We start from the raw sequence: 19,719 nt of genomic DNA, 5'->3' as shown, positions 1-19,719 counted from the left end.
CACAATGAAGTGTGTGGAAGGTCGTCTGCCAGGTTAATTCCCCTAGAGAGGTGGCTCAGGTTGGGATTTTCAATAGAAAATCACAATTCTAAAGAATAGTGATTGTCTAAATTGAAAAGTCCCAACCTTCGGAGACAGACGGGTCACAGTTTGCTCACAGCTAGGTCCCAGACAGGTCGTCAGCCAGGTCGCCGTGTCAGTTATGGTGTTACGTCTCGTTGAAACATCTCAGTAAATGCTCGGATGGATATCATGACGAATCATTCGCTGAAAGTTGTCAATACTGTATTGTCTTACGGACTATTTGGTTTTTTATTACACATATATATAAAAGTTAATTTTATACCGAGCTTGAACACGGAGAACAGACATTGAGTCGGGAGAACATGAAGGGAGTTCAACACACTTCTGGCTTGGGAAGGTTTAAACGTCCTTTGAACTATAACGCGAGGCGCAGCCCCACGGGTCAGCCTTACCTCACGAGCCGAAACGATCCATTACAATCCGCTTCATCGCGTCTTATCAAAAGCATTTCGTAATTACTTTAAAACGCGTGAGTGTTCTGTGTTTCAATCTGAGACGGTCGAGCCTGGCCTTGGCGAACCATTACCGATTACGTTAGAGACATCTCGCGTCGCCTGCCTCACCATCTATACCGACTGCGGATCTGCTACATCCAACGACGGTGTATATCTTGTGGTTGTGCAGGACATATCCGAGCTATTACGATCAGCCATCAAACCATCCGTGTTGGGGGAGGAAACCCGAGCCTGTCCCACTAAACCCGCTATGTACCGCCCGTCGGGCTTAGACCCACGGTCACACATGAACCCACCGAGCTCTCTCGGGAGAGCCGGCAGCTCCTCCCGCCGACACCGACCTGTGTGAGAGGTCGCTGCGTTTTACGGCCCAGACCGATCGAGATGGATCTCTTTCATCTCAGCGGCACTGGGCCATCCCGTTTCTTCTATGGGTGGTGGCGATGGTGCATAAAGGGTTGGTGAGCGGTTTGATTTCAAACGACCCCCGGCGTTCGCCAATTAAGGCACGATGAAGTCATGGGAAAGTGAGGGCAGGTCGCATGTCCGTAGAAGCATTACATCACAGCTTGTTAGATGTTGCTCGCGAAATCTATCAGGCTAGGACAGGACTCTACCTATTCTCATGGGTTTCCCTGTGCCGTGTGTGACCGTGTCTGTGCCTGTCCCGTATTGGTTTGGTATCGGTACATTGGTTTCCCATGTGTGACCGAGTTTGTATCTGTGTTCCCTCAGGGAGTACACGGCCTCGTCCCGCTGCACCGGCAGACCCCTGTTAGCGGCGGTGGCGGCGGCGGCGGGGAGGCGGGTCGGTTTCCGCGGTACAGCCTGCCGGCCGGCCACCCCATGCACTCAGAAATGGCAGCGTCTGATCAGCACCAGCACCACCAGCAGCACCACCAGCAGCACCAGATGGTCACCAAGAGTGAGCCGCGGGACGGGGAACCGACGGCTTTCTGAACGGACGCCGGCCGGGACTGATATTATTCAGAGCGGGCTGCCGCAGCCTGAGCCGCCATTGAGAGTGGACGGTGGACGGTGTGGACGGTGTGGACGGTGAACATGTAGACCGCCACAGAGCGGAATGACTCTGAAAATGGCCCGTACACAGGGAGAGTGGTTAATCTCGAGCGGACGACGTTTAGAGATTAGTGATGAACTGAAGAACTTTGACATCAGAGCGCGAGTCCGCGAACTCTGCCTGTTGTGTGCGCGTGCTATTTTGTGTTAGCCACGACGAACATTAAACAGATTTAGCGTTGTGAGTGAACTTCTGTTGAGTGCTTGTTGTGAGCGTTGAGGTGATTTATTCAATAAATGACAAAAGACCAGCAACTTCTTGTTTAGATTGAGATTAGATGTGTATTGCTCGCTTTGTGCGCATTTGTGTGTGCAAGTGTGTGCCTTTGTTGTGTTTGTGTTTAAGAACATGATAACGTCCCACTAAGAATAGCTTTGGCCATCATGAATCTCATGTGCATCCGTAGTCGCCTGGTTTAAAGCGCCGGCAGCATTTTTATCGCAAGAAAACATTAATTCAGCCCCCCTGACACACATTCAACAGGCTCTTCTTTACCGCACACCGGGGGCCATCTGTTGTTCTTTGGGCGATTTGTCAGACAATACTCCGCAATCAGCGAGCTCTTTGTCACTCGTGCTGTCGCTTTTTGCAGGCTCTTTGTCACTGTCGGCGCCATTCAAACGATGCTTTAAATCACTGCGTCTGCTATCTGTGCCAGAATAAAGTCAACAATCAGCATTGCTCTCAACCACTATGACATTCGACTGTCCGTCCTCTTGCTCAGTCCTCACAAGCGCGAGAAACTCGCCATCGAAAGCATCCCTCACCGGCCGATTCGAAACTTTCAAATCGTCAAATCTCGCCGTCATTCTGGCCGGCGCCGAGTTGAACTGCGCTCGGCTGTTTAATTGCTGCTCGGCTGCGCAGTGGCGTTAGTCCTGTTCGAAACTCGTCCCGCGGGGGCTGGCAGTTCGGACGTTAATCGAGCTAGGAACGAGCGCCAATTCACGCGGCCAGCGCGCATTGTTGTTGCGCGCCCGCCGCCGCGGCGCAGAAATTAGCCGACCCGGCCCGACACCGCAGAATTGATCCCCCAGGACTTTAGAAAATGAGCGGGCGCCACGGACGCTATTAATTTAACGGGATTGAGCCCGAATGGACTGAACGTCAAATCGAGCTCAGAAGGCTGGTCACCTGATTGTGCAGCGGGAAAGGAGCCAAGACTATTCGGTTTATATGAAATAGTAACTAGTTATTTGGACGGACTAAAACTCGAAATATCGCCCGTAAGCCAAAACGACCATGACCGATTTCTTTACACACGCTGTCAGATCAAGATTAATCTATCTTGAACAGCAAAAATTACTCAAATTTCAGTTTTGACGCGTATTTTTTAAACCTTTAGCGTATTAGATTGCACTGTATGGCGGCGGTTTCCAGTGCCTTGTATGTTCGATTCAAGGACGGTGACCTCCTGTGATTGATGTGGTGGTATTTGCGGGCGACCTGCTCGGATGCATTTCTTGTTTGTTGTATATGCTGAGCTACCGATAGAGCCTACCTAGATGGACGCTCAGTTTTGTCCCGATGATGGCGACGTCTAACTGAAAAGTCGCCACATTTAAATCAGGTCTCGTATGAAACCTTTTTAGAAACACCCCTATCCGTTAAACCACATTTTCTGTGTGTTGGGGGCATCGAGCAGCATGTGCAGTGTGCACTTTTGGCGTACCTGACACCGATTGACGACTTTTGCTGTTAGCTGTACCTATGTCTTATGTTAACCCAGGTAGAGCCGCAGAAAACGCAGATAGAGCCGCACTGTGCTGTCCATGGAAGTCTGTCTCGCGGGGCTCCGCGATCTCCTAGCTTGTGGTGAAGCGGTGCTTGCGGGGTGCTCCTTTGGAACTGTTCGATAGTGGGTGGAGTATGCACATTGCTGTGGGCCATGTTCGCTCTTAATTCGCCATCAATCGCAATAAACGGACCTAGCTATTATTATATGTGAGTTTCATTGTCGGCCATAAACTCCGCAATAGTAAGGCTGCTTGAGTATTTACATCCGCGCACTACAGAACGAGCTGAACTTTGCCACCCAGAACCGGTAAAAGGTACTGTATATGTTGGGCGGTGAGGACAGCAGCGGGCGGGGCCGAGCGGTAGGCGGTGTCACCCGGGCGGGGCCGAGCGGTGGGCGGTGTCAGCCGGTGTTTTCGGGTGGATCGGACTTTGTTAGGGCGGTGTCGGGCGGTGAGTGGTGCGGGCGGTGCAAGGCGGTGTCGGGCGTTTGGCGGTGGGCGGTGTTACACTCACCGATTGGTGTGGGCGATGGGCGGTGCGGGTGGTTTCATCTGGGCGGCGCAGGGCAGTGTCAGGCGGTGGGCGGTGGGTGGTGGTCAGTGTCACCCGGGCGGCGCGGACTGTCGGGCGGTGGTCGGTGTCACCCGGGCGGTGCAGGGCGGTACGGATGGTGGACTGTGTCAGGCGAGCCGTGGGCGGTAGGTATAGGGCAAGTTCGGGCGGAGCGGGCGGTGTCACCGGGGCGGTTGGTGGTGGTCGGTGTCAGCCGGGCGGTCCCGGGCGGTGGGTAGTGGGTGGTGTCACCCGGGCGGTGCAGACGGTGGACGGTGTGGGGCGAGTTCGAGCGGTGGTTGGTGTCAGCCGGGCAGTGCGGATTGTAGGGCGGATCGGGCAGTGGGCGGTGGGCGGTGGTCGGTGTCAGCCGGGCGGTACAGTGGTGGGTGGAGGGCGGTGTCAGCCGGGCGGTGCGGACTGTCGGGCGGCACGGCGCGGCGGCCTGGCTTTCCGTGGGTCGCCAATTAGTCCTCGCGCTGGCAGCTTTATTGCGCCGCTGATATACGGCCGCCGCTCACACAACTCTATTTATACGTGACCGATAGAACTGGCCATTTTTATTGATTCCTTTGATGCGACCGCGCCGCAAACAAGATGGCGGCGCAGATTAAATCCTAATGTGGAGCGGCGCCGCGCCATAGCGCCTGTGGCTAGATCTGCAGCTGTAGGGCGCTGGGAGAGAGAGGGCGAGATAGACAGGGGGAGAGAGGGAGGAAGTGAGAGAGGCGGCATAAAAAGTAATAGTTTCAACATTCATGCATTTTATTTTTGCGAACCACATACCTAACTTTCCTTAATTCAATGCACTGAAACATTTTAGGTGATTGGTTTCATCAATTAACCACAATATACAGCTTATAATAAACCTTGAAAAAAAGATTAAACGATTTTTATAAAAAAAGCTGCTTACTATGCTAGCTGCTAAAATTTTCACATAACCAACTTCTTAGAAACATTCAATGAGCCTGACCTAAACAGGCATACCTAACCAAGTAAAGGCACGACATTTTGGATGCTTTAGACGATCGTTAGCAACATGAAAATCTCCGCTTCAAATTTGCTCTACCTCTCTCTTCCCACTCCCCCCCCCCCCGGCGGACCGGATGTAATGGAAGTGCGGTTTATTTGTCGACGCGTGAAATTGTGCACGAGAAGTGGAAAAGTAAATAATTATTTTCTGGGTCAATGTGGGGAGACGTAAAGGGGAATGACGCGGATCGACTTGGGAAGGATGTATTCTTACCAATATAACGAATACGAACGACATTTTATTACAAGCTATTTCGGCTTTATTTTACGATAATCGAATCGAAGAGTTGGCAGTTGAAGAGATGGCTACTGGAGACCTGTGTTATCGGTCATTCGGTGCTTTAACTTGGCTGGAAGTATGGTCGAATTTAACTGGCGTTGCTGGCGAGTGATGCTCGCAGCGACAGGACGGTGGCGGTGGATGCCCAGTTGAAGTTAACTTGAAGTGCTGGCGAGTGATGCTCGCAGCGACAGGACTGGTGGCGGTGGATGCCCAGTTGAAGTTAACTTGAAAAGCTGGCGAGCGATGCTCGCAGCGACAGGACTGGTGGCGGTGGATGCCCAGTTGAAGTTAACTTGAAGTGATGATGATGATGATGATGATGATATTTATTGAACAGAAAGTACTGGAACAAAAGAGTAAATCGGAGATTGGTGCAGAAGCTCAAGGCTTAATTCGGGGCACCTCTCTCCGTGCACACTCATTCACAAACATACAAGCTTACGTGCAGACTCGTACCTATGCGTTACACTATACACATACATACAAACACACACTCTTAATCACTTGTACTGGCACGTGATTACCTAAGTGCTGGCGAGTGATGCTCGCAGCGACAGGACTGGTGGCGGTGGAGGCCCAGTTGAAGTTAACTTGAAGTGCTGGCGAGTGGCGACAGGACTGGTGGCGGTGGATGCCCGCTGGTTGAAGTTGACGGAGATGCTGACGAGTGACGCTCGCATCAGGTGGTGTGATTCACTATGCTTCTTGGTCACTTATGTGTGGCTTGAAAGCCAGGTGGCGGTGTAATGGAAGTGCGGTTTATTTGTCGACGCGTGAAATTGTGCACGAGAAGTGGAAAAGTAAATAATTATTTTCTGGGTCAATGTGGGGACTGGGGAGACGTAAAGGGGAATGACGCGGATCGACTTGGGAAGGATGTATTCTTACCAATATAACGAATACGAACGACATTTTATTACACCGGATCTCCAAATGAGCCGGACCGAGGAGGGTTGTATGAATTGAGACGCCGCACTGGGAGCGGCACGGCGGCCACAAAGGGTTACCGCCGCCCCAAGAGGTCCCGTCCGGACACAAGCTCGCCCGCCCGTCGTAACCTTTACAGCTCTATTAGACACGAGAGAGCCCGGGGCGTGAGAGAGAGAGAGAGAGAGAGAGAGAGAGAGAGAGAGAGAGAGAGAGAGAGAGAGCGAGAGAGCGTGAGAGAGAGAGAGAGAGAGCGAGAGAGAGAGAGAGAGAGAGAGAGAGAGAGAGAGAGAGAGAGAGAGAGAGAGAGAGAGAGAGAGTATAGGTGTCTATAGTTTTTACTTATGAATTTAATCCGAACCTTTTGAATGGGAGGATTTACAAGGACATGGAGCCCCCGCAAAGCGAAGCTTGTTGCGTTGACCCTGCCCTCTACCCTCCGATCGCGTAATTTCGGTTCTATGGCAGAATTTGGAGTCAAAAGCATAACGTGCGCACATAACCGCGCACGGCCGGTCCCCTCACTGATTTCGCCTGGCTACCACCTGCCACCAACCGCAACCATACCTGTCAGGAGGCTCATAAATGTCAAGCGCCCGTCGCGCTTCCAACCCGGACTGTTATGACCGAGAACACGTGCTCTCACCACGCGGAGTCCAACGCTTTACCGACTGAGCTACGGGACCGGGACTATTGCAGCTTTTAAGCCTATATGAGCCATTTTCACGACGGATTATCTGGGGAATGGGGATTGCACCAGACTTGACCAAATCTGCACTAAATCTCTTTTTCAACACATATTTTCACATCATGAATTTATATCAGTGTTTTAATCGAAAATTATGTCTGATAATCTAAAAAGGCCGGGACGAGTCGCCCCGCCGAGGTAAAACGCCTCACCAATGTTTCTCGGAACTGGTAAGGTTCTGAGGAAACATGCTGTCTTCTATACTCTGGCGGATCCAAGGGCGGGGGGGGGGGGGCAACCGGCCAAAGTCAGGGTTAGGGGCGGCCAAAGCATGATTTGGCCCCCTTTCTAAATCAAATTCCCCCTTTAAAATCTTCTCAGGACTGCAATTTACAAAAAATGACGACATGCATGAAGATAAGTCAATAAATCCTCACTTCCGATCTCAATTAATCAAGTATAAGAAAAGCGGGAAATTTTGTCCTTTATAACCTTCGGAAACATGACCTTTTGGCCGGCTTTGGTCCCTCCCTTTGAAAACGGCTGGATCCGCCAGTGCTTCTACAAAACATATACTGTGTGATCAGTACCTAAATGAGCAGACTGGAAGCAGGCACGTAGCTAGGATTTGGCCAAGGGAGGGGCGGAGGAATCCCGGGGACCTCCTTTCTACAGAGGGCCTCCTCCCTAAAGGGGCCTCCTCTCTACAGAGGGTCTCATGCCTACATAGTACATACAACATAATGCGTTCACTTTTGTTCAGTTTTCATATGGCCAGCGCGCTGGTATGTTTCTTACCGCTATAGCGGTAAGAAACATAACGCGTATCACAAGTCACCAAGTGGCATGGTACCAGGCGAACAGTTTGGTAACTAACATCTATTTAGCCCCATCATGTCGTGATTTATTGGCTAAAAAACTGTTGATGACCTCACCTCACCTCAGATGATCCTTCTCGGTGCCCCTGTCAGTAAATGCCACCTGGGTGCATACAGATCAGATAATCTGACGTAATCCAGAAAGAATTGGGTGGTGTTGACTCGTTTACTCGAAGCTGGACACATTTCATTATATTTTCCATAGGCTTGTTTCGATTCTGACCTGACTGACGTCTGCAAGATTGAAATTATACGGTTATCAATTCTTTCTGTGTGAATGATGCCACGTTTACTTGCTGTTAGTAAAACATGGTTTCATTAGAAAATTTTCCTAGGGCTAGGTGGTTTGCTTCATTAACGCCGTAGATGAAACAAACAATCGATGGATATATATTAATTTCCCGGTCAAATAGATTATTATGAGTTGTGCGAAGCATGGCTATGGAAATATCACCACAATCTGATAAATGATTTGGGTAATTGCATCCATCGAAAAAATACCAACCACAGCCACAGGCATTTATTACAGAAATGGGCTGCTGTGTTCATGTACTCGTATGTATTAACCCGCGCCCTGCTGGGGGGTGTTTTCCGTGAAAACAACCCCCCAGTGGCGGATCCAGCTCAGAGTTTTTTTTTGGGGGGGGGGGGCAAACCATAACAATTTATCGATTCTTTCCATGCCTCGTCCATAGGCGTTATGTTAAAAGTATGCCGTTTGGGAGGGGCAAATGCCCATTTTGCCCCCCCCCCCCCTGGATCCGCCACTGCAACCCCCTGCGGTTTTCCGTGAATATCTCAAAAACGGTGGCGCGGCACACTTTATCCTACATCATATCTACGTATGTTGTGAAAATTTCAGACCCAGATCTCTTAAGATCAGGTCACCAGGTCAGGTCAAATGACCTCACTACATAAAAAGTTTCAATGTCTGCCAAGCTACACCGAGTGACCAAACGCTGTGAAACTTTCAGAGATTGATAAGAGCGACAAAATGTACAAAATGTTTGTCTTGGAATTTGGATATCGATGACATAGGGTCAGGTCAATTTTGCGACCTCTCTATTATAAGTCAATGGGAGAAAATTAAAAGTCGCTTTTTTGAGACGGAAGTCATTATACTCGTAAACACTGTAAAACACTGAATTACTAGTATCTTTGACACACTGAACATGAAAATGGCACCCGTGACCCCTTTTTATAACCCTGAGGTCATCTCAGGTCATCAATGGTACCTATCTGACTGTTTTTCGCGAATAACTTTTGATAGAGGCATGCTAGAGCGATGAAAACACCTTAGTTGTGCTTAGCTCGACGATACGGATCGACTGAAATGGAAATTAGCCCTTATCGGTCAGGTCATGACCTTGACTTGAGGCCAAATTTTCAAGTTGACCTTTCAAGGTCAAGTGATAGTTTATTCGACACGTCTTGACGAGAGGAACACGATACTGGTAAAAGAAAGTTCTTGCAAAGTTTGAGACAAAAGTTATTGCCGAAAACTGGTTTCCGAAAATATCGGCTATTTTGGCAGTTTTTGCCCACTGCAGGCAAAACCGTTGACGGCAAAACCGTTGGCGGCACCCGGCATGATTTGTCTGAGCGCATTTACCTATACAACTAATTTGTCTACATAGGGCCTTCTGCTTACACAGGACCTCCTCCTTACAGAGCCCCTGTCCCTTCCTACAGTGGGCGGCGACGCGGTTGGGAGCCTCTATTCCATGGGTGGAGCTTTTCCAGGGAAGTTGGTGGGGCAAAAAGCCGTCAAACCCACAATGTCCACAATGTCACAAACCCACAAACCCACAATGCTGGAAAAGGTCAAGTTTTATGTTGACCTCATGTGACATCGAATGACCTTCGGTTGACCTTGACACATGAAAGATCGTGTAGGATGAACCACAGATAACAGTAGTACAGTGGATGGAACAGTGGATGAACCCATAGCTACTGATCACGAATCTGGCATCCATTTTGCTCTTCGCGTTCATTTAGAGTCTCGGGATGGCATCATGGGTGGAGCTTTTCCAGGGAAGTTGGTGGGGCAAAAAGCCGTCAAACCCACAATGTCCGATTATAAAGTTGAATTAAATGCCACACTGAATCAATTCCTATCATTACAGACATATTATTTTGCATCAAACAGGCATTCCAAAGCTATTCAATGCGAAAAAAGATTAATTTGCAAAGCAACAAAGTCTTAGAAATCAGCTAAAGTTGGTGGGGCAAAACGCTTATTGGTGGGGCAAAATACCTAGTATATTGTCTAACTGTATATTGTATATTGTCGTCTAACTGTATAGGAAGCTCCGCCCCTGCTCTATTCTGTACAGTTTCCTGAGTTCTCAGTTTTCACTAGAGAGTACCTAGCAGGGACCAGAAGCCAGAAGGTAATTTGCTTACAGTGGGCCTCCACTCTACTTAATGTACGACGCTGCCTTTGACTACCGGGGGCCTCCTTGCCCAATGAGGGCCTCTTTTCTACAGAGGGCCTCCTCTCTGCTGAGGGCGTCTTTCTCTTCAGAGAGGATGCCCTCCTTTACAGAGGGCATCCTCTCTACAGAGGGCCTCCTCTCTAGTCTCTACAGGGACCTCCTCTCTACAGAGGGTTTCCTATCTATATAGGGCCTCCTCTCTTCAAAGAGTCTCGTCTCTATACAGGATTTTCTCTATACAGAGGACCTCATCTTTGCAAAGGGCCTCCTCTCTTCAAAGGGCCTTCTGATTTCAGACGGTTTCCTCTTTACAGAACTCAGTGCAACCAGGGGTGTCGATTTGTGAAAATGGTTGGGGGTGCCCAGAGCTTTAACCCTCGCCCGTTAACATTGGCGGGGGGGGGGGTCGAACGGACCCCCCTCGGTTTTTCGCGAATAACTCGCGTGAAAGCGGCCGATCACGACGAAACTTTTAGTAGTGCCCTCGCGTTGATCAATTTTACACCTACCCATGAAATTTCATGACCCTGACCCAAATGGCCTTTGACCTGTGACCTACTTTTCGAGACCATGTTTTGCCGGAATCGCGATTTGGTGTATGTCTGCTCGTATTAGCCGCGCGTTTGCAGTCTTTTCGTGATTTCAAGCGTTCAAACATGTGATATGATGTTGCTCCCATGCATTAGGGAGGGTGTCAAGGTCACCTGAAGGTCAGTTCAGGTCATTGATTTTTGATGACCATTGACCTTTGATGACCTCGGTTCACTTTTTCGAGTTTTACATGTTTCTAGGCTGGTTTTTGGAGCTGAATTCGAATTTAGCAACCATATGAACATTTACGAAGTAGTTTTGGTGCCTTCGTAACATGTTACAAAGCTGTCAGAGGCGGTTGACAACTAATACGAATACCCGGCAGGACCCCTATTACTGGTTGACCTGACCCGTCCTGACCCCACCTGGCCTAAATGCATGACGACATCATTGTGATCAAAACTAACATAATATTCGTGAACAGCACCCCGAAAAACCCCATAGCAGCCACACTTAAAAACGTTCTAACAGGTCCCGATTTTCTTTTTTTGGGCCATTGATCTGACCTGGAAGATCAACCAATGACCTAGGACCTTAAAAATTGGGTATCATCGGCTTCCTCTCGTCACGGGAAACACGCTCGTTTTTTCCCGCGAAGCTCTAGCTCAATCAGGGGCGAAACGGCAAGGGGGGTCAACGGACCCCCCCTCTTATACGTTCGCGGCTGGAAAGACACCAATACGGGCGAGGGTTAAGGCAGACCTCATATGCTATTCTTTTAGATACAACTGCATTGTGTTAGTATCAGGGCCTCGGATAGCATGTTAACTGGGTGGGCAATCGCCCACCCAGTAGCGATTTTTGCCCACCAAGTGGAGTGTGTTTGCCCACCCAGTAAAGACGGAGACGGAGCAGTTTTACCCGCGCTGGGCCGGTGCTCAGCGCCTTCCGCGCCGGGCCGGGGGTGTGTGTCTGAACACCCCCGTCTAACTCGGCTCCTGGGCCACGTCACACGTGCGACATGCGGTAGGCGGCATTGGAAAGACAGTTAAAATGAAGAGAATAGTTGGTCTTTATAAGGTCAGGTCAAAGCTCAGGTGGCCAGAGGTCATAAAAGGTCAAGTTTGGATTGTTTGAACAATTTTCGAAAACCTGGCGCATAATTTGGGAACTAATAGAGCTGCAGCGCCGCGGAAAAGCGCATTCGATAGCTCTTTCAACGGTCTTTCGCCAAAGTGGTCCTCAGATTTGACCTCAGGTCAACGGCTTAGCATAAACTCTCCAGCAGAGGGCAAAAACTCCAATAATAGCCACTTATGAAAAAGTTTTTTTTTGTCTGCCATAGCTTTTTACTCGAGAAAGTCATGACATTTATTTTGCCAGACATCATGTTCTTCTTATCAAGACGCGTCGAATAAACTATAGTTCGACCTTGAAATTTCATTTTGAAATTTGACCCCGGGTCAAGGTCAAGACCTGACCGGAAAAGGTTATGTTGCATGTCAGTCGATCCGTTCAGTCGATCATCGCTCTAGCATGCGCCTACCAGAAGTTATTAACGAAAAACTGTTAGGCTCCCTTTTGTGACCTGAGATGACCTCAGGGATATAAGAAAGGGTCACGTCATTTTCACGTCGGGTGTCATTTTCCAGTTCAGTGTGTCATGTTGAATTGTTAAAAGGTGTTTGGAAGTGTTCAGAATGGTGTCCGTCCAGAAAAAAAACGCATTTTAATTTCCTTCCATTGACACTGATGATAGATGTCGGACTTTCGTCCCCGTCTTGAGGTGAGATGTTCGTTTGTCTGGCCGCTATGTCTGCCTCGAGCGGTGGAGTATTAGTTACAACTGTCGCCTATCACCGGGGCAACCCGAGATCACTTCCCGCTGACCACAGGAGCTTTCGATAAGGTATGACGCGTACGGCGCAACGCCACCAACACCCAAGATCTTTCTATGGACCAAAGAACAACTGACGACAGCCGGAGAAGTAACTGACCGAAATGACTTGTGAAACTAACATCTCAACTCAAGACGGAAACGAAAGTCCAACAACTAACATCCGTGATACTAATGCCTCGTCTCAATTGCATTCCGAAGAATTATCCCATGGACTTATAGGTAATGGGGAGGTGGCAAAATTGACCTGACCTTAGGTCACCGGTATCCAAGTTTCGAGATATACATTTTGTACAAACCGTTGGCCTTATCAATCGGTGAAATTTTCAAAGCAATCAGCCACTCGGTGTGGGTATGACAGACATTGGTACCTACTTCAATCGTTATTCGTGAAAAAACTACCTTAAGCGCCGCTATTTTGACTTGTTTACCCCTGTGACGTCATTTTTTACCTGACCTGAAAATGACCTCAGTAAAAATTGTAGACTTTGTCCGTCTGTATCCCATGCCATTTATTGCTTGTTTCTATCTTGCTTCATTCTCGAGATATCACGGGGAGCAGGTATCCGCCCCCGTCGGTGTGACGTTGGCGCGGAATGCGGATCCCCGTTGGTGTGCGGGTTAAACCATGATATTTCGGACAAATTAAATTTCGGATATTTAATTTCATGATATTTAATACTCTCGCCACTCAAAGCAAAACTTCAGGACGTCCGGAACCGAAAACCCATTGGCGCGGACGAATGCGTCGATGGCTACCAAATGCTGCTCTCTGGTATAAATGTTACAGGATGTTTGAGAAATCCGTGAGTTTGCAAACTCCCTGACCCATCAGTGAGTTTGTAAACTCACTAGGGAGTTTACATATTCACTAGGGAGTTTGCAAACTCACTGACCGGTCAGGGAGTTTGAGAAATTCCAGAGCGATTGGGCCAAATAAAATCAAGTGTGTAAGATAAGGGTGGCATATGTGCCGTCCGTGATGTTAAAACAAAGGCGGCTAGTGGTGCGGCCTATATAACCGTCGCACGCTGACAAAAAGCTTACAGATCCTTAATTGCTTTACCGAAAAAAAAATGCTACTCGCGGCTATGTAAAGGGGAGGTTCGGAGCAACGTGCTCCTCCGTTCTGTCGTTTCCATCCTCAGGAATCAGGATACTGAAATCCTTCTCCTCCACACCGAAACCCCCACTCCGGGCTGGACAGGCACCTTTATCTCATGCGGGCTGCTCCCTTGGAGCGGCACCGCTGCTCCCGAGGGAGCGTACCCCGTCGCCGGGTACAGAGAGTGCTTGGGGGGCTGGTCGGCCTGTCCATTCGGATGGGCTCAGCCCCGGCGACTCTGTAGGGTGTCTGCCCAGACCAATGTCTCCTCCTAATTCCTATCATTCGTCCGGCTCTGAAATGGTCTTGTCAGACCGAAAGGGCCTAACCCAACAAAACAAAAACAAACAAGCAGCGTGCGCCAGTCGCAGCTGGGCTGGCTGCCAGCAGCGCCGGCTCTCGATGACACGTCTGGCGGAGTGAGAATGGGCGTGAATTGGTGCGTGTGCCTATACTTTAGCAAGTGACCAACAGTGAGCTGTTTCTACTTTGATATATTGAGCCTGACTCTGGAATAGCCACACTTGAGTGGAACGGATCTAATTGGGATGTGCACTAAATAAATGTATGACTAAATAAAGCGGCGGTACATGCATGGATAGATCCCTAAGCAGTTTAAAATAAAAAAGGTATTAATGGTGTGCATATGATCTATGAAGCTTTTTGTCAGCGTGCGAGGCCCTACAGCTAGCCGCCTTTGTTTTAACATCACGGATGGCGCGTATGACACCCACATGCTGCACACTTAATGTTTTTATTTGGCCCAATCGCTCTAAAATTTCTCAAACTCCCTGACCGGTCAGTGAGTTTGCAAACTCCCTAGTGAATTTGTAAACTCCCTAGTGAGTTTGCAAACTCACTGATGGGTCAGGGAGTTTGCAAACTCCCTAGAGAGTTTGCAAACTCACGGATTTCTCAAACTCCCTGTTACATGAATAAAGCGAAAAATTGTGTCCATTTTTTTTTACAACGCATTCTGATGTACGGTAATTAGAGCAGGGGCGCGGGAACTTCTTTCAGACTGGGGGGTGGGGTGGGGGGCACACCATAATTGAAACCAACCTAAGGGTACCCCCAAACCTAGTTTTCTCGCCGGTTTTAGGCCACTTATTTTTCATCCCTTGGAGTTTTCATCAAAAAAGAAAACATTTGCAAAAAGTGCGATATTCCGTCTTAAAGCTGTGGGGGCACCGCCCCCACGGCCCCAGAGTTGGGGGGGGGGGGGTAAACTGTCCCCACTGCCCCCCCCCCCGTTCCCGCGCCTATGAATTAGAGAAAACAATGCGTTCAAAGAATCGTGATGCCAGTACCAACTTTGGTTGTGGGTGCCCAGAGCCCCTTGGGGGGTGCCCAACTCAGTATTGGGGGTGCCCGGGCACACCCAAAAGTAGGTATACAAATCGACACCTATGAGTGCAACTCAGGCTGGTCCAAAGCCCCTTGGAATGGAAAGAGGAATGAGTGGAATGGTAGGTAATTGTGGTCGCTCACGCACACAGCCCATCGACGAGTCCGGAGACGGAGTAACCAATGCCGAGGCAGGCCGGGTTACGGACAAAAGTACGTATCGCTAAAGTACGTAGGACAAAAGTACGTAAGCAAAAGTACGTAGGATTAAAGTACGTATCGCAAAAGTACGTACAGTATAAAGTACGTATGGACAAAAGTAGGTCAGGGACAAAAGTACGTATCGCAGAAGTACGTACAATATAAAGTACGTATGGACAAAAGTACGTCAAGGACAAAAGTACGTATCGCAGAAGTACGTACAGTATAAAGTACGTATGGACAAAAGTACGTCAGGGACAAAAGTACGTATCGCAGAAGTACGTACTGTATAAAGTACGTCACGGACAAAAGTACGTCACGGACAAAAGTACGTATAGCTAATGTACGTAGGGTAAAAAGTACGTATGGACAAAAGTACGTCACGGACAAAAGTACGTATTGCAGAAGTACGTAGGGTATAAAGTACGTATGGACAAAAGTACGTCACGTACAAAAGCCTACGTATAGCAAATGTACGTGGGGTTTAAAGTAGTGTAGCCTTGGGCAAGACGCCCCAGTGAATTTATTTTGCTACATAGGTACCTACTTTTGTCTCACATCACCTGAAAGGCCAAATTTGTGCTCAATGTGTTCTTTGGACGTTTTACTTTAAATTCACCCCTCAAATTCATTCACTTATGATCGGACTCCCAGCTAGGAAGTGCTTTGTGAAGCAACTGCAAATGGGGCATTTTGCCCCAACCCCAGGGCAAAACGCCCCACGGCCTGAGGCAAGGAGCCCCATACACTAGATTAACCCTTGCGGGCCCGGGGGGGGCGTTTTTCGCCCCCCCCCTGGCGAATATTTGCGATAGCTCCCGAACGCTTAGAGATAGGAAAACGAAACTTTCAGTACCTTTTCTCCCATCAATTTGACATCTTCTGAAGTAAAAAATTTGGACCTAGCCTTATTGATGACGTCACAAAGTCGATTTTTCTAGACCCCTGCACGGCAAACTTCGGTGTCACAAACGCGAACTTCAAATAGCTGCTAAAAATAGAGTTTTAGAGATAAAGACAAATTACGAGCACGGCTGTGTAGCGTTTGACCTAGAGAAAAATACAAAAATAGTTTTAGTGACCTGAGGTCAGAGGTCAGGTCAACGACCCCGAGGTGTGGTTTTAGTTTTTTCGCAAATAACTTCGACAAAAATGGTCCTAGAGCTACGGCAGTGGTGCCATCGCATTTGCCTTGTCAAGCCGCGTCGAATGATATATATTTTGTTTGGAAACGGGCAAGTTTTATGTTGATCTCATGTGACCTCGAATGACCTTTGGTTGACCTTGACACATCAAAAGTCGTTTATGATGGACTCGTACCCGCTGATCACGAATCTGGCATCTATTTTCCTCTAAGCCTTTATTTAGAGCCTTCGGATGGCAAAATTGTCTTATTTATTATTACTAACTTGAATCAGTGAAATAGCCTCTAGCAAGGACTCTCTTTTGTGACCTTGACCTTTGAGCAGCCTTGTATCGTAAGATGAACCATAAATAGGGACGTGATAAGCCTCAAAACATTTCAAAACATCTTGGAAGTTGACACGCAAGATGTACGAAAAAGTGCAAAGTTTGAGGTCAATTTTGAGCATGACCTTTACCTTGACCTTTGATGTTGAGCACATTTTCGGAATTCTCAGATTCTTTTCTTTCGTTTGACAACCAATTTTGCCGGTTTTATGCATCCTGCCGTCCTCTAGAACGCTCACTTTGAGATCACTACACATGTGCCGGTTTTTGGCTTTGACCTTGACCTCTGACCTTGAAAATTGACCTGAGGTAAAAAAATTTTGGGTGCTTTAGAATCGTCTCGTAAGGACATTTCGTTTGGTATCGCTTTTGTGTGCATAGCTCCCTTATTTACGGAGTTAGAGGGGGGGGGGCGAAAACGCCCCTCCGCGGGCTGCGGTGGTTGGAATTACCCCCCGGGCCCGGCCGGGTTAACAGAAGAGAGGATCTTTCCCCAGAACCCTGCCAGTTCCGAGAAACATCGGTGAGGCGTTTTACCTCGGCGGGGCGACTTGCCCCGGTCTACCCTACGTGTGGACAAAAGTACGTCACGGACAAAAGTACGTATAGCAAATGTACGTAGGGTATTAAGTACGTACCAGTAAAACGCCTTTTGGGCGACCAACGGAGCGAGCGAGAGGATGGGCCTTGCACGTGCGAAATTGCGAGGGGGTACCTCCAGCTAACTTGTGCACTGCACCCTACTAACCGGTCTTTAGCGATGTGCCAAATTTCAGCGCAATCGGCCTAGCCGTTCTCGAGATCTGGAAGCGGCACACTGCACGTGCGCACGTGCAAGCGGGGTCCAAACTGACTTTTGCACGGCACCCTACTAACTGGTCCCCAACCGTGTACCAAATTTGAGCGCAATCGGCCCAGCCGTTCTCGAGATCTGGGAGCGCCCCCTGCACGTGCGCACGTGCTGTAGCACCCCAACCTTAACACATGCAGATGAATTATCTGATGGAGACCTAACTGTGTACCGAGTTTCAATTCAATCGGCCCAACCGTTGTGCCGTTATTGAGGTTGCAATTTTGGGGGTTCTTAAAAAATGTCCAACTTTACCACGCGCCACGTGCGGTGGTTGGCAAGAACGCATGGTGGCCATCACACCACAGAACTTTTACGTCCAAGTGACATTCAGTAAAGAAGACCGCTTGTCAATCGGATGTCCCGTTCCTAAGATATTAGCTTTTGAAGAGCGTCCCCACGGCCGGCCGGCCGGCCGGCCGGCCGCTCATACTCAGGATTTTCCCTTAATTACGGAGCGAGCGAAGCGAGCGTAGTCTTTCCTTAGATTAACGGAAATTTCTGAGTATGAGCGGCCGGCCGGCCGTGGTCACGCTTTTGCGAGGCTTATATCTCAGCAACCACTTGACCGATTTACACGCGGTAATTTTTGTAGGGTAGCTTCATTCCTTCTACCAAGTATTGGACTATTCCCGATGCATGTGGGTGACCCCTTATGCACGTGCCACGTGCAAAACGAAGAGGTGTCAGTTTTGTTATTGTTGCAATATCTCGGTAACTACTTGGCCGATTGCGCTGAAAGTTGGCATGTAGGTAGGCACCCACTAGGCACTGCATATACATGTGCCAGAGTTGGGGTGCTGCTGCACGTGCGCACGTGCAGGGGTCGTTTCCAGATCTCGGGAACGGCTGGACCGATTGCGCTCAAATTTGGTACACGGTTAGGGACCGGTTAGTAGGGTGCCGTGCACAAGTCAGTTGGGACCCATTTTGCACGTGCGCACGTGCAGGGTGCCGCTTTCAGTTCTCGAGAACGGCTGGGCCGATTGTGCCCAAATTTGGCACATCGCTAGAGACCAGTTAGTAGGGTGCCGTGCACAAGTCAGTTGGAGGTACCCCCTCGCAATTTCGCACGTGCAAGGCCCACCCTCTCGCTCGCTCCGTTAGTCGCCCCAAAAGGCGTTATACTGGTTCAGTATGAGACTCCGCTCGCTTCGCTCGCTCCGTAACCAAACCCTTGGGTTAAGTTAATCAATGTGTAAAACCTTTCTTATTCTTTATTTAAAGAGCATTTGTTACAAGGCATAGCAAAATTTCTCGATGAGTAAATGGGCGAAATGGACAAAGCTATATTATTTGGTATATGAATTTATCATCAGTTCCCTGTAGTATGGCAACAGAGCAGCAATAAAGAAAAAGTGGCCCAACTTACACTACTATACCCTACTTCTAGCATACGTACTTTATACACTACGTACTTTGGCATACGAACCGTACGTACTTTTGGCATACGTACTTTTTACACTACGTACTTTTGCATACGAACTTTTGCGTACGAACATTTGCGTACGTACTTTTGGCATACGTACTTTTTACACTACGTACTTTTGCATACGTACTTTTACGTACGAACATTTGCGTACGTACTTTTGGCATACGTACTTTATACACTACGTACTTTTGCATACGAACTTTTGCGTACGAACATTTGCGTACGTACTTTTGGCATACGTACTTTATACACTACGTACTTTTGCATACGAACTTTTGCGTACGAACATTTGCGTACGTACTTTTGGCATACGTACTTTATGCACTACGTACTTTTTCATACGTACTTTTGCGTACGAACATTTGCGTACGTACTTTTGGCATACGAACTTTATCGCCTACGTATATTTGCGTACGAACATTTGCATACGTACTTTTGTCCTACGTACTTTAGCGATACGTACTTTAGTCCTAAAATCGCCGAGGCCCTGCCTGACGACCACTCGTTCGGCGATCCTGGAATGCTCACGGCGACATCTTCTGGCGGACGTCGCCTTAGTGAACTATAGTTTTGCAAACTGTCCACTAGGTGTCACGTAAAGCGCAATAGTGATGTACTTTTGTACTGGAAGCTGTTACCAAGTACCTAGCTCAATGAACATTTGGATGGTGTTACACGTCTTGAAAAAGATATTTTCAATACAGTTTATTTTAAATTACTTTAAGTAG

General features: G+C 48.6%; 1 protein-coding gene across 2 annotated transcripts in view; it reads left to right on the top strand.

Moving 5' to 3' along the window:
- LOC122380688 (homeobox protein CDX-1-like) overlaps window positions 1–3,561 on the top strand; it is a 53,303-nt gene extending 49,742 nt beyond the window's left edge. For both annotated transcript variants that reach the window (XM_043364066.1, XM_043364067.1), the window contains exon 4: window positions 1,275–3,561. In XM_043364066.1, the coding sequence (XP_043220001.1) occupies window positions 1,275–1,499 (225 nt within the window). In that variant the 3' untranslated portion in view covers window positions 1,500–3,561. The remainder of the gene's footprint in view (window positions 1–1,274) is intronic.
- Window positions 3,562–19,719: the final 16,158 nt, after the last annotated feature.

This window comes from Amphibalanus amphitrite, unplaced genomic scaffold (assembly GCF_019059575.1).
Source record: "Amphibalanus amphitrite isolate SeventyFive unplaced genomic scaffold, NRLGWU_Aamphi_draft 000104F_arrow, whole genome shotgun sequence".
Lineage (NCBI taxonomy): Eukaryota > Metazoa > Arthropoda > Thecostraca > Balanomorpha > Balanidae > Amphibalanus > Amphibalanus amphitrite.
The sequence above is the reverse complement of the archived record's forward strand: the minus strand, read 5'-3'. Positions and strand labels throughout refer to the sequence as shown.